Raw genomic sequence first — 13,899 nt, forward strand, 5'->3', positions numbered from 1 at the left:
AGTGAGAATGAGGCCGTGGTGATTGTGAAAACCAGAATACCGTGTAGACTGGGTAAAGTGAGAATGAGGCCGTGGTGATTGTGAAAACCAGAATACTGTGTAGACTGGGTAAAGTGAGAATGAGGCCGTGGTGATTGTGAAAACCAGAATACTGTGTAGACTGGGTATAGTGAGAAAGAGGCCGTGGTGATTGTGAAAACCAGAATACCATGTAGACTGGGTATAGTGAGAATTAGGCCGTGGTGATTGTGAAAAGAAGAATACCGTGTGGAATCACTATCACCGTTGCCCCTTCAGACAAGCGCCAGAACAAGTTTCCGTGTTTCCGTGCAGTGAATGGCGTGTGAAATTAGTTGGGAAGGCTGTCTGTGTTGTGTGTGGTGCCGCCCTGGGCTATCAATGGTGAGACAAAAACAGATACATGGTTCAGGGAAATGTCACAACTAAGGCTTCTTCATTGTGTGTCTCGCTTCCAACACTATTGCCATGCTGTCTCCCTCTGTGTATGGCCGCTTGGTTGCTCACTGTCTGCTACTTGTGTGTTAAGATAAGGCAGATGTGGTGGTAGAATACGTCAAACTGAGACGGTTTCAACAGGGCGATTCTACTTCTGGCTCTGTTGGGGTGACACTGAGGACAGAGAAGCCCAAGTACAGCATGATGTAAGATGTCTGACATCATCGACATGCCAAACAGTAGGGCATAATGACTGCAGTGACCACTCCACTCAGCAGCTGAAGCCAGTGGCATTGTTTAGACAATTCATTGACTGAATACTTCCACACCATGACAGGGGCTAGTCGTATTAATGGAAATTGAATCAGTGAAAACCGCGTTCCAGGAATGTCGCTCCCCTCTGGCTTGCTGATGACAGGGTGGGCCACGACCCTTTCCACGGCAAGCAGACGATCAATTACCGCCGTCACACTTTTTGTCCACAAGTCAAATTGACATAACCCAATAATGGGATGTTATCAGGGGCGGCACCGGAAGCCGATTTCTATTAAAGGAATGCTGGGAAGTGTAAACATCAGTGGCTGAGGGAGGAGGTAGTAATGGCGGCATGTCACGTGATAGGGTGAGGTTGGTGGAGCGGGTGGTGTTTGCACGGCCAGTATGGCTCCCACACCCAGGTCGCATATCGGGGGTCGTGCAGCTGAGAGAGATTGATTCCATTCCAACCCGGGCTGGCCTGCCTCCATCACTTGATTTATTTAATCAGGACCGGAATTAGCGGCCGATCCGGTGTGTGAGTTGATGTAAAAGAGGTGGCTTGTTTGAAATGGGATTACGTCGTTATGGCTTGGTGGATGATGGCAGCGACTCAATTGTCCATAGTGACGTTCTGGTGTGGACATGAATGACACACATTGCAACACAATAGACTGGGGTAAACAAGGAATTTGCTTGACTGATTTTAATTCGTTTGGGTCTTATGGTGCCAGCCTATCCGTACAGTGACTTTGTGTTTGAAAGGTGTGGGGTGACTCAAGCAATGAAACCTGCCAAGTAAGATGTCCACACTTGGGTTGTTTGACTTTGTGTTTGGTAGAGGTGGGGTGACTCAAGCAATGAAACCTGCCAAGTAAGATGTCCACACTTGGGTTGTTTCTTGTTGTGTTTGTTAGAGAAGTAACTAAATTGTTCTTCAAATGACTGTCACACATATGGTGCAGTGTTTCAAGGTTTTATGAAACTGTAAAACCATTCGAGGGGAACTAAGAATTGTTGAAGACAAAATAATCGTTTAGTTATCGTTGCGTCCTCTTGTCCGTTTGTTTTACGCGATATGATCCTGGCGGAGGTTTTTTCTCAAAAACCTGCCACCTCTTCCTCCTCTCGTTGACTCTGTGACATCACGCAGCAATTATTTAATTCAGTTCAGTTCAGTTCAGGGCGAGTTATGGCAACTTGCATGCTTTATTTGTGGACTGTAGAAAACTACCGATCTTTTTCTGTCAGAGATTCCACCACATTGCAGTAATGTCAGCTTGAGTTGAGTTTGTCCAATCGACAGGCGTGAATAGGCGCGTGCCAGAGGACTGGCGGAAAGTCGGAAAGAGAACTGGTGCCCTGAAGAGCTGTGGTGATGGTGCCTGAATGGAGCAGTCCCCTGCCACTCACGTTGACCAACAGTGGTGATGGTGCCTGAATGGAGCAGTCCCCTGCCACTCACGTTGACCAACAGTGGTGATGGTGCCTGAATGGAGCAGTCCCCTGCCACTCACGTTGACCAACAGTGGTGATGGTGCCTGAATGGAGCAGTCCCCTGCCACTCACGTTGACCAACAGTGGTGATGGTGCCTGAATGGAGCAGTCCCCTGCCACTCACGTTGACCAACAGTGGTGATGGTGCCTGAATGGAGCAGTCCCCTGCCACTCACGTTGACCAACAGTGGTGATGGTGCCTGAATGGAGCAGTCCCCTGCCACTCACGTTGACCAACAGTGGTGATGGTGCCTGAATGGAGCAGTCCCCTGCCACTCACGTTGACCAACAGTGGTGATGGTGCCTGAATGGAGCAGTCCCCTGCCACTCACGTTGACCAACAGTGGTGATGGTGCCTGAATGGAACAGTCCCCTGCCACTCACGTTGACCAACAGTCCACACACAGCCAGTCGTCTTGGATTTAACAGGGATGCTGCCATGACATGCTCGTCTTATTTAAATTACAATAGTGTCGGGAAAATGGAAACTTTATTTGAATGTGTGAAAGGGCAAGGTCAACAGGCAAGGAGAAACAGACGGGACAGCAGTGTCAGTAAGAGAATGAAGGGCGGTATCTCAGTGTGGCCATCTTGACACCATGAAACAGGGCAAGGAGAAACAGACGGGACAGCAGTGTCAGTAAGAGAATGAAGGGCGGTATCTGAGTGTGGCCATCTTGACACCATGAAACAGGGCAAGGAGAAACAGACGGGACAGCAGTGTCAGTAAGAGAATGAAGGGCGGTATCTCAGTGTGGCCATCTTGACACCATGAAACAGGGCAAGGAGAAAAAGACGGGACAGCAGTGTCAGTAAGAGAATGAAGGGCGGTATCTCAGTGTGGCCATCTTGACACCATGAAACAGGGCAAGGAGAAACAGACGGGACAGCAGTGTCAGTAAGAGAATGAAGGGCGGTATCTCAGTGTGGCCATCTTGACACCATGAAACAGGGCAAGGAGAAACAGACGGGACAGCAGTCGGTCAGTAAGAGAATGAAGGGCGGTATCTCAGTGTGGCCATCTTGACACCATGAAACAGGGCAAGGAGAAACAGACGGGACAGCAGTGTCAGTAAGAGAATTAAGGGCGGTATCTCAGTGTGGCCATCTTGACACCATGAAACAGGGCAAGGAGAAACAGACGGGACAGCAGTGTCAGTAAGAGAATTAAGGGCGGTATCTCAGTGTGGCCATCTTGACACCATGAAACAGGGCAAGGAGAAACAGACGGGACAGCAGTGTCAGTAAGAGAATTAAGGGCGGTATCTCAGTGTGGCCATCTTGACACCATGAAACAGGGCAAGGAGAAAAAGACGGGACAGCAGTGTCAGTAAGAGAATTAAGGGCGGTATCTCAGTGTGGCCATCTTGACACCATGAAACAGGGCAAGGAGAAACAGACGGGACAGCAGTGTCAGTAAGAGAATTAAGGGCGGTATCTCAGTGTGGCCATCTTGACACCATGAAACAGGGCAAGGAGAAACAGACGGGACAGCAGTCGGTCAGTAAGAGAATTAAGGGCGGTATCTGAGTGTGGCCATCTTGACACCATGAAACAGGGCAAGGAGAAACAGACGGGACAGCAGTCGGTCAGTAAGAGAATTAAGGGCGGTATCTCAGTGTGGCCATCTTGACACCATGAAACAGTGCAAGGAGAAAAAGACGGGACAGCAGTCGGTCAGTAAGAGAATTAAGGGCGGTATCTGAGTGTGGCCATCTTGACACCATGAAACAGGGCAAGGAGAAACAGACGGGACAGCAGTGTCAGTAAGAGAATTAAGGGCGGTATCTGAGTGTGGTCATCTTGACACCATGAAACAGGGCAAGGAGAAACAGACGGGACAGCAGTGTCAGTAAGAGAATTAAGGGCGGTATCTCAGTGTGGCCATCTTGACACCATGAAACAGGGCAAGGAGAAACAGACGGGACAGCAGTGTCAGTAAGAGAATTAAGGGCGGTATCTCAGTGTGGCCATCTTGACACCATGAAACAGGGCAAGGAGAAACAGACGGGACAGCAGTGTCAGTAAGAGAATTAAGGGCGGTATCTGAGTGTGGTCATCTTGACACCATGAAACAGGGCAAGGAGAAACAGACGGGACAGCAGTGTCAGTAAGAGAATTAAGGGCGGTATCTCAGTGTGGCCATCTTGACACCATGAAACAGGGCAAGGAGAAACAGACGGGACAGCAGTGTCAGTAAGAGAATTAAGGGCGGTATCTGAGTGTGGCCATCTTGACACCATGAAACAGGGCAAGGAGAAACAGACGGGACAGCAGTGTCAGTAAGAGAATTAAGGGCGGTATCTCAGTGTGGCCATCTTGACACCATGAAACAGGGCAAGGAGAAACAGACGGGACAGCAGTCGGTCAGTAAGAGAATTAAGGGCGGTATCTCAGTGTGGCCATCTTGACACCATGAAACAGGGCAAGGAGAAACAGACGGGACAGCAGTGTCAGTAAGAGAATTAAGGGCGGTATCTCAGTGTGGCCATCTTGACACCATGAAACAGGGCAAGGAGAAAAAGACGGGACAGCAGTGTCAGTAAGAGAATTAAGGGCGGTATCTGAGTGTGGCCATCTTGACACCATGAAACAGGGCAAGGAGAAAAAGACGGGACAGCAGTGTCAGTAAGAGAATTAAGGGCGGCGGTATCTGAGTGTGGCCATCTTGACACCATGAAACAGGGCAAGGAGAAAAAGACGGGACAGCAGTGTCAGTAAGAGAATTTAGGGCGGCGGTATCTGAGTGTGGCCATCTTGACACCATGAAACAGGGCAAGGAGAAAAAGACGGGACAGCTTGGTCCTCCACTGCCATCGATCACAGCCTGTCCCCCGTCCTACCTCACTTCTCCTTCTCTTCCCCTTCCTGGTACCCCTGCAGAGGGGGGAGGGGAGGGGGCGGTGGGGGGGAGGGACCTTTCAATCTCTTAAAGTCCAATGGGGGGGGGGGGGGGAGACCTTTCAATCTCTTTAAGTCCGGGCGACAATTTACATCGAGGTCTGAGTACCGCGTTACACAGGGCTGTCTCCTTCACCAGGCCATCAGTTTACTTCAGTGACACCGGGACTTTGGACCCTCCACCTCCACCCCCAACCCCACTACCATCACGCTGCCACATCCACGGGGAGGGAAAGGAGGGTTTTTTGTAGGGGGTTAAGTGCGGGAAGAAGGGGAAGGGGAGGGGGCTTTGGGTTCCATCTCGGAAGGCTGTGGCTGTTAACACCATTCAATAAACAACTAGAAGATTTAGAAGAACAATCTGTGACAAATAATCTCGCGCAAAGTTTAAAGTGGGACAAGTGGAATAGCTACATTTCTTCTTCCTCGTCCCCCTTCTCTTTCTTCCCTTTTTAATGAGAATGGGATCTTTAACTTGCGCAAAGATCTTGTGAATGCCGCGGACACGAATGTAGGACAGCCACAGCGGAGGAGCCTGCACAAAAAAGTGCCGGAAGTGAAATGAAAGACGGCTGAACAACTGGCACAGCAAAAACACATCAATACTGAGTAACACAAGCATCGCAAATAAATGAGATGAAGTAATTGTCTTTCCCGAATCTATTTTCTGTTTGTAAGGAGGCAGTGTTCCTGTCTCGGTTCGTGGGGGACGCAGACTGTTTAGTGACGGTGCCGACTGTGTAATGGGTCTTGAGACAATCCCGGGCTCCCCCTACCGGTAATTGTCCAATAATGTCCAGCTAGCGCCAGTGACCGCAAATAGAAAAGAGTTCCGCTGATAGAATCAATGCAGGACTGCAATCAGCGTGGCTTCACCGTCCTGGTGTCTGACACACACTGGCTGGCTCCTGACAATTGACTTGCTTGCTCTCTCTCTCTCTCTCTCTCTCTCTCTCTCTCTCTCTCTCTCTCTCTCTCTCTCTCTGTCTCTCTCTGTCTCTCTCTCTCTCGCGCTCTGTCTCTCTGTCTCTGTCTCTCTGTCTCTCTGTCTCTGTCTCTGTCTCTGTCTCTCTCTCGCTCTCTCTCTCTCTCTCTCTCTCTCTCTCTCTCTCTCTCTCTCTCTCTCTCTCTCTGTTCCACATATCATAACTTTCAAGTTTGACATTGTAATCGGAACAAATAGCATAGAAGTTAGTCTGTTCCATTCAGACGTGGAGACGGCTTGCACTTGTTGTGAACGTGATCATGCTTTTGTAACTTGACGTTGTCCTGCGCCTCGCCGTCCCCTCTGTGTGTGGTGACCAGGATGTGCAGGCGGTGAACGTGCCGTGCCTGTGCGGAGCAAGGCGGGGCTGTGAAAGGCGGGATCAAGAGGGGCAGCCTGCAAGAAACAGAAACAAGTGCTTGTCCCTTTTCTTCTTCCCTTTCCACACACCGCTACAAGTTCTGTGCTGTTGGAAGTTCTGTGCTTGGGGGACAATAACACTTCTTGAAATCCTAGAATCATACCAGATGCTTATTTAACTACTAGATGAATACCCGCTTCGCCGGGAAGAAGTAGAGCCGAATACCCGGCTTCGCCGGGGACCCGGCTTGGCCGGGTGTACGCCGGCTTTGCCGGCGCACCGTACGAAGGAAGGAAGATAAACGCGCAAAACACAGTGACCTTCTAAAAATAGTAACGGGAATATGGATTGAGCGTTGTGTTCTAAAATTAGTAACGGGAATATGGATTGACGCCACTCGAAGGAAGGGAGATAAACGCAAAACACTGGAGAAGATGAGGAAGAGTTACTGGGAATGGATCTGGGAAGATGAACAGAAAAACCAAAATCGGTTCAGCGCTGCGCGCTGAGAGCACGTGTTGAAAATTCTCATCGACCAGGTTGTGTCCGGGGTCTACCTAAATATGCCCACCAAATTTGAAGCAGATCCATCGAGAACTTTGGCCGTGCATCGCGAACACACACACAGACACAGACACACAGACACACAGTTGTTTGTTGTTTGTTTGCTTAACGCCCAGCCGACCACGAAGGGCCATATCAGGGCGGTGTTGCTTTGACATATAACGTGCGCCACACACAAGACAGAAGTCGCAGCACAGGCTTCATGTCTCACCCAGTCACATTATTCTGACACCGGACCAACCAGTCCTAGCACTAACCCCATAATGCCAGATGCCAGGCGGAGCAGCCACTAGATTGCCAATTTTAAAGTCTTAGGTATCGGCCGGGGTTCGAACCCACGACCTCCCGACCACGGGGCGGACGCCTTACCACTAGGCCAACCGACAGACACACAGACACACAGACACAAGTCGTATACAAAATAGATAGAAGGTGACTTAGTCATGCACAGCACATATTCAATGCGAGACTTGAGACGTCTACACGAGTATTTGTGGCTTTTTACATTTAGTCAAGTTTTGACTAAATGTTTTAACGTTGGGGGGGAATCGAGACGAGGGTGTGGTGTATGTGTGTGCGTGTGTGTGTGTGTGTGTAGAGCGTTTCAGACTAAACTACTGGACCGATCTTTATGAAATTTGACATGAGAGTTCCTGGGAATGATATCCCCGGACGTTTTTTTTCTTTTTTCGATAAATGTCTTTGATGACGTCATATCCGGCTTTTTGTAAAAGTTGAGGCGGCACTGTCACACCCTCATTTTTCAATCAAATTGATTGAAATTTTGGCCAAGCAATCTTCGACGAAGGCCGGACTTCGGTATTGCATTTCAGTTTGGTGGCTTAAAAATTAATTAATGACTTTGGTCATTAAAAATCTGAAAATTGTAAAAAAAAAATTGTTTTTATAAAACGATCCAAATTTACGTTCATCTTATTTTTTATCATGTTCTGATTCCAAAAACATATAAATATGTTATATTTGGATTAAAAACAAGCTCTGAAAATTAAAAATATAAAAACTATGATCAAAATTAAATTTCCGAAATCGTTTCAAAAACTATTTCATCTTATTCCTTGTCGGTTCCTGATTCCAAAAACATATAGATGTGATATGTTTCGATTAAAAACACGCTCAGAAAGTTAAAACGAAGAGAGGTACAGTAAAGCGTGCTATGAAGCACAGCGCAACCGCTGCCGCGCCAAACAGGCTCGTCACTTTCACTGCCTTTTGCACAAGCGGCGGACTACGTTCAGTTTCATTCTGTGAGTTCCACAGCTTGACTAAATGTAGTAATTTCGCCTTACGCGACTTGTTTTTGCCTCCTATTGATTTTTCGTTGATTAAAGGATAAAATCGTTGAGCGAATTGTTGGTCAATGATTGGTGACTGATGAAGGAGGGGCATGTCGATGTCACGTGCTTCCTGTCTTGTGGTGTTGGGGACCGCTCTGTCACTCCACAGCGGATTGTGACTCCCGTCACCTGTATGTGGAGCGGTATGGCTATGTAGATATTGGTCAATACTCAACACTGACTTACGTGTTATAAAACAGGCGACAAGTAAAGTGCCAGAACTGACGAGGATAATCATTTACCCGATGCTCCCCAGCATGTCGTAAGATGCGACTAACGGATTCTGTTTCTCCTTTTACCCTTGTTAAGTGTTTCTTGTATAGAATATAGTCAATGTTTGTAAAGATTTTAGTCAAGCAGTATGTAAGAAATGTTAAGTCCTTTGTACTGGAAACTTGCATTCTCCCAGTAAGGTCATATATTGTACTACGTTGCAAGCCCCTGGAGCAATTTTTTGATTAGTGCTTTTGTGAACAAGAAACAATTAACAAGTGGCTCTATCCCATCTCCCCCCTTTCCCCGTCGCGATATAACCTTGAACGGTTGAAAACGACGTTAAACACCAAATAAAGAAAGAAAGAATCCCCCCTGTCTTTGGATTATTCATGACAGTATGGCAAGCTGCTGGCCTGTACAATACAATACAATACAATACAATAACTTTATTAATCTCTAAAAGAGAAATTGCATTGCTGAGCTTTTGTGTCCGTAATAAAACATACATAAAACATTCAAAAATAGACATTTGTTCTTTGTCATTCATACATTCTTGTGTTCTTATACAGTAGTCATTGCTCTTGCCAACTAATGAAGATTAGCCAGGTATACAGGAAGTTGGAACCCTTGGTGTTACTGTCATTGCTCTTGCCAAGTAATGAAGATTAGCCAGGTATACAGGACGTTGGAACCCTTGGTGTTACTGTCATTGCTCTTGCCAAGTAATGAAGATTAGCCAGGTATACAGGAAGTTGGGACCCTTGGTGTTACTGTCAGTGTTGTAGTAGGACTCTCTCACATATTTTGCGTGATGTATTGCGTACGATACTGTTGCTACTTTCTCGGTGCTGCGAAGCTTCTGGCCAATGTAAAGACTTATTTCAGAACTCTGTCAGCCCACAATAAAACTGATTATAAACTATGAAGTCAAGATGTTACCGGGCTTTCAGGGAAAAATACGTCAATTTTATTATGTCCTGCTGCGTTGAAAGTTTGTGTCGTTGTGTCAGGTACTGGCAAGTAAAACCAGAAATGATTAATGCCGACAGCATAGATGTGACGAGGTGCTCACTGGTCAACGACCGAATCAATGCAAGTACTGACTGACCATCGAGGCTCCCATTTCTGATTTACGTCATCTCTTGACATCTCAATACGCCCTCCCCCTACACCAACCGCCCCCCCCTTCAGATGCCTCGGGTGCCGAGCGTAATCCCGGGACCAGAAATCTATTCGCCTCTTACTCTTCCTGAGACTGCGGAGAAAATCTGACTAATGGCCGGTGCTGAAATCATTCCAGATGAGAGCGGCAGTAAAAAGTGTTATATGGACTGCAGGCCAACAGTATGGAGTGAAGCCAGCTGATGGAGTGGAGCTGCTTTGGCCGCGAGACGTGTTGGCTGGTGATGGAGGTGAAAGCCGCTGGTGGTCATTACTGTGCCGCATCGCTCTCATCGCGCTAATGGCTCGGCCAATATGGCTCTGGTCCTGTAGTGGAGAGGAAGGGACTATTGGTCACATTTGATAGTATTTCTAGTATCTTTCTGTATTGGAAAGGAGTGGTGTAAGGAAGAGGATGTTTCTGTTTTATCCCCGAATCGTAGTCCCTGTATGCGACAGGAGGCTGCAACTGCGCCGCGCACTGTTGACTGGACCGCCTTGTGTGTGATGATAGGTCTTGTATCAGTGCGGTGTCTTCTTTTGAGACTTGTGCTTTGTTACCAGCGGTGAACTGCTCACCCTGCAGTCTTGAAAACTCGCTAAGGATCTATGGAGGTATTAATAATCGGTGAGCCTGGCAGCTGGATTGCAACATGTGTGGATGATCAGAGAAAACGAACTGATAGACAATTATTATGTATGGGGGACCACCTCCGAATCGCACCAAATCAGTAAAAGGCTCGTACTTACTTATTTTACGATAATTCCGCAACCACATTTCGATTCTATGTGATGACGACAGTTACTCGTAGTATTCTGAGAGGCGGCCGGCGCCACATCTCCTCGCCACATCCACACCCTCCCTCCCCTCCTCCTCCCGTCACTGTCACCGCCCTGAAACCAAACTGTCTCGTTAGTGATAATGATGGCGGCATCCCCGACCCTCCACACACTAATCAGCAGAGAGAGAGAGAGAGAGAGAGAGAGAGAGAGAGAGAGAGAGAGAGAGAGAGAGAGAGAGACAGAGACAGAGACAGACAGACACACACACACACACACACACACACACACACAAACACACACACAAACACACACACACGTGAGTGAGGCAGACATCGTAAGGATTCCTCCCTCCCCCTCAACACTGACACAGGGTGACCCAACAAAAATGCTACCCATTAATTAAATGCGAATAACTCCTAAATTACTTTAGCGATTTACTTTGGTGTACATTTGCTCGTGATGTGGATGATAAGTTTGTACGTTAAAAGGTCTGGCGTGTATGCTCTAGGGGAAAAAAATCCATATTCGGGGATTAACTCAAAAGTGCCAGATTTGGCACTGTGTTACATTAACCCGACTTTAGCACTCCAGGATTTTTACCTGTTGATTTTTCGGAAGAGCCATGCATACAAAAACCATCTTCAGACAATATATATGAGTTGAAACAGCAATTACAGGGAGTGTGGGGGGTTCCAGTTGGATGAGTGTGGCTTCTGCTTAGTGTCAAACGTCCTACTGTTGAGCCAATCTCCCGACTTTCAATTTTTTTTTAAAGGGTTAAATCAAACCCCTTAACCTACATACTTGAAACTTTGTGAAATGATCATCCCACATCCCAGGCTAATTTACACCAAATATGAAGTCATTCGCTGAACTCATGTGGGAGTTATTAGTATTTTAGAGGGTGTCATTTTTAGGGGGTCACCCTGCATAATCTGACTGTGGCGTCCCCGACCCTCTAATTCAACACTAATCAGCACAGAGACCATACACCGCCATGTGTGTAAGACGGACATCGTTAAGATTCCTCCTTCCTCGTAAACATCTTCCTCTTCCCCCCACCCTGAACGTGTTGTTGGAGGTGGTGTTTTGAGTTACGCTGTGTTCTCGTCAGTACGTCCTCGGCTGTATCGCTAGAATGGTATTGATTGCAGGATGAGCTGCGTGATGTTGAGACTGAACGATTTCTGTGGGAAATAAACGAAATGTGATTTACGTTTATAACGAATATTGTGAGTCAATACTGCTTGCTATAGCTTGCGCTATACATCCGTTAAGTGGCGACTGCTGATGATGGTCGGAGATTGCGCTATACATCCGTTAAGTGGCGACTGCTGATGATGGTCGGAGATTGCGCTATACATCTGTTAAGTGGCGACTGCTGATGATGGTCGGAGATTTGTTTTCAGTCTGTCCTCTTCGCTTCAATGTTTCTGTCAAATGATGACAACTGAAAATGGAGATTATACCTCGTTTTGGGTGTGTATCATTAGCATGTACTTATCACCTTATTGGACATTTACAGCAAAAGATTGAGGTGTGGGTTTTCTCACCATAGCAACGCTTTGAAAATTGAGCTGGACATAGTAGGCCTATAGCTGGTTCTACGACAGCATACCCCGTAGTTCAGTGAGGTACTTTTTTTCATGTTACATGCATTTTTAAGCGTTTGCATGATACTCAGATAAAAAGAGTGTGAAAAACCTATACGTGTAACCCAAAAGGAGTGCGTGTTCTGTCAGATACAGCAAGAAAGGCCCCAAGTCCTTGTTCATCAAACCAGGAATGGCCCAGCAACAATCACCGAACGTGCGTGCGCAGGATGGCATTTAGTTCCATCGCCACCGACGATTCTGTTTGTGTATGGTAGTCTCTGAAAGACGAAAGTGACCGTTTAATCGTTGTCAATCATTTGTGGACCATGTTGTTGTGAAGAGAAGAGACAGACGGTGGTACATGGTTCGTGTGGTGATTAGGTGATGTGATCATGTCTGTGGCGGTGTTTGGAGAAGAGTGAGAGTGACGTCAGTGGTGAAGCATGGCGATGGATTTAAACGGCTACATGATACTCATCGCAGAGACAGGCGAGGGGAGCATCAAACTGCTGGGTAAGCGTACGCAACCTGACTCACTGGCTTGCTGTACTTGATGGTTTGTTCAGTTCGTCTAGATAACTGAAGTACTGTTTCAGATGACCCTTCTGCTTGGCACAACATTGGTCAAAAGAGCCACACTGCCACCAACACCACCATCAACACCACCACCAACACCACCATCAACAACAACTGAGCAGACAATTAAATAACAACATAAACAAACACAAAACTGAAGCAAACACTGCGCATGCTCTTCATTGATGCAATTAGTCCGGGCCCCGGTGTCTGATGATTGATACAGCGTTCACTCTGCGTGTTGACCACTGTGTGAATTGACTGACCATGCAGTGTGTGTGTTGACCACTGTGTGAATTGGCTGACCATGCAGTGTGTGTGTTGACCACTGTGTGAATTGACTGACCATGCAGTGTGTGTGTTGACCACTGCGTGAATTGACTGACCATGCAGTGTGCGTGTTGACCACAGTATGAATTGACTGACCATGTAGTGTGTGTGTTGACCACTGTGTGAATTGACTGACCATGCAGTGTGTGTGTTGACCACTGTGTGAATTGACTGACCATGCAGTGTGCGTGTTGACCACTGTGTGAATTGACTGACCATGCAGTGTGTGTGTGTTGACCACTGTGTGAATTGACTGACCATGCAGTGAGTGTGTGTGTGTGTTGACCACTGTGTGAATTGACTGACCATGCAGTGTGTGTGTTGACCACTGTTTCAATTGACTGACCATGCAGTGTGTGTGTTGACCACTGTGTGAATTGACTGACCATGCTGTTTGTGTGTTGACCACTGTGTGAGTTGACTGACCATGCAGTGTGTGTGTTGCAGGGTCCCCCGCTGACCGCGCCGAGCTGGAGGTGGGCGACGAGATCGTGGAGGTCAACGGCAAGTGTGTTGACCGCTGTGCCCACTCCCACATCATCGCTCACATCCACCAGGTGTGTGTGTGTGTGTGTGTGTGTGTGTGCCGTGTGTGTGTGTGTGACGGTGTGTGTGTGTCTGTCTCAGTGTCTGTGTGTCTGTCTCAGTGTCTGTGTGTCTGTCTTTCTGATAGTGTGTTAACCGCTGTGCCCACTCCCACATCATCGCTCAAATCCACCAGGTCTGTCTGTGGTGTGTGTGTGTGTGTGTGTGTGTGTGTGTGGCTGGCTGGCTAACTGGCTGACTTGCTATTCAGTTCAACAGATATGATTAAATTACTTGATTAATATTGATAGGTACTTTTCGTCTTATCTGTGTAGGATG

The 13,899-nt window shown here is 47.4% G+C and overlaps 1 protein-coding gene across 1 annotated transcript in view; it reads left to right on the top strand.

Annotated features, from left to right (window-relative positions):
- The window catches only part of LOC138953337 (uncharacterized), a 103,391-nt gene that overhangs the window by 22,753 nt on the left and 66,739 nt on the right, over positions 1-13,899 (top strand). Inside the window, exon 3 of the mRNA XM_070325136.1 lies at positions 13,483-13,592. Within this exon, the coding sequence (XP_070181237.1) occupies positions 13,483-13,592 (110 nt within the window). The remainder of the gene's footprint in view (positions 1-13,482; positions 13,593-13,899) is intronic.

Source organism: Littorina saxatilis, linkage group LG17 (assembly GCF_037325665.1).
Source record: "Littorina saxatilis isolate snail1 linkage group LG17, US_GU_Lsax_2.0, whole genome shotgun sequence".
In the NCBI taxonomy this organism is placed as follows: Eukaryota; Metazoa; Mollusca; class Gastropoda; order Littorinimorpha; family Littorinidae; genus Littorina; species Littorina saxatilis.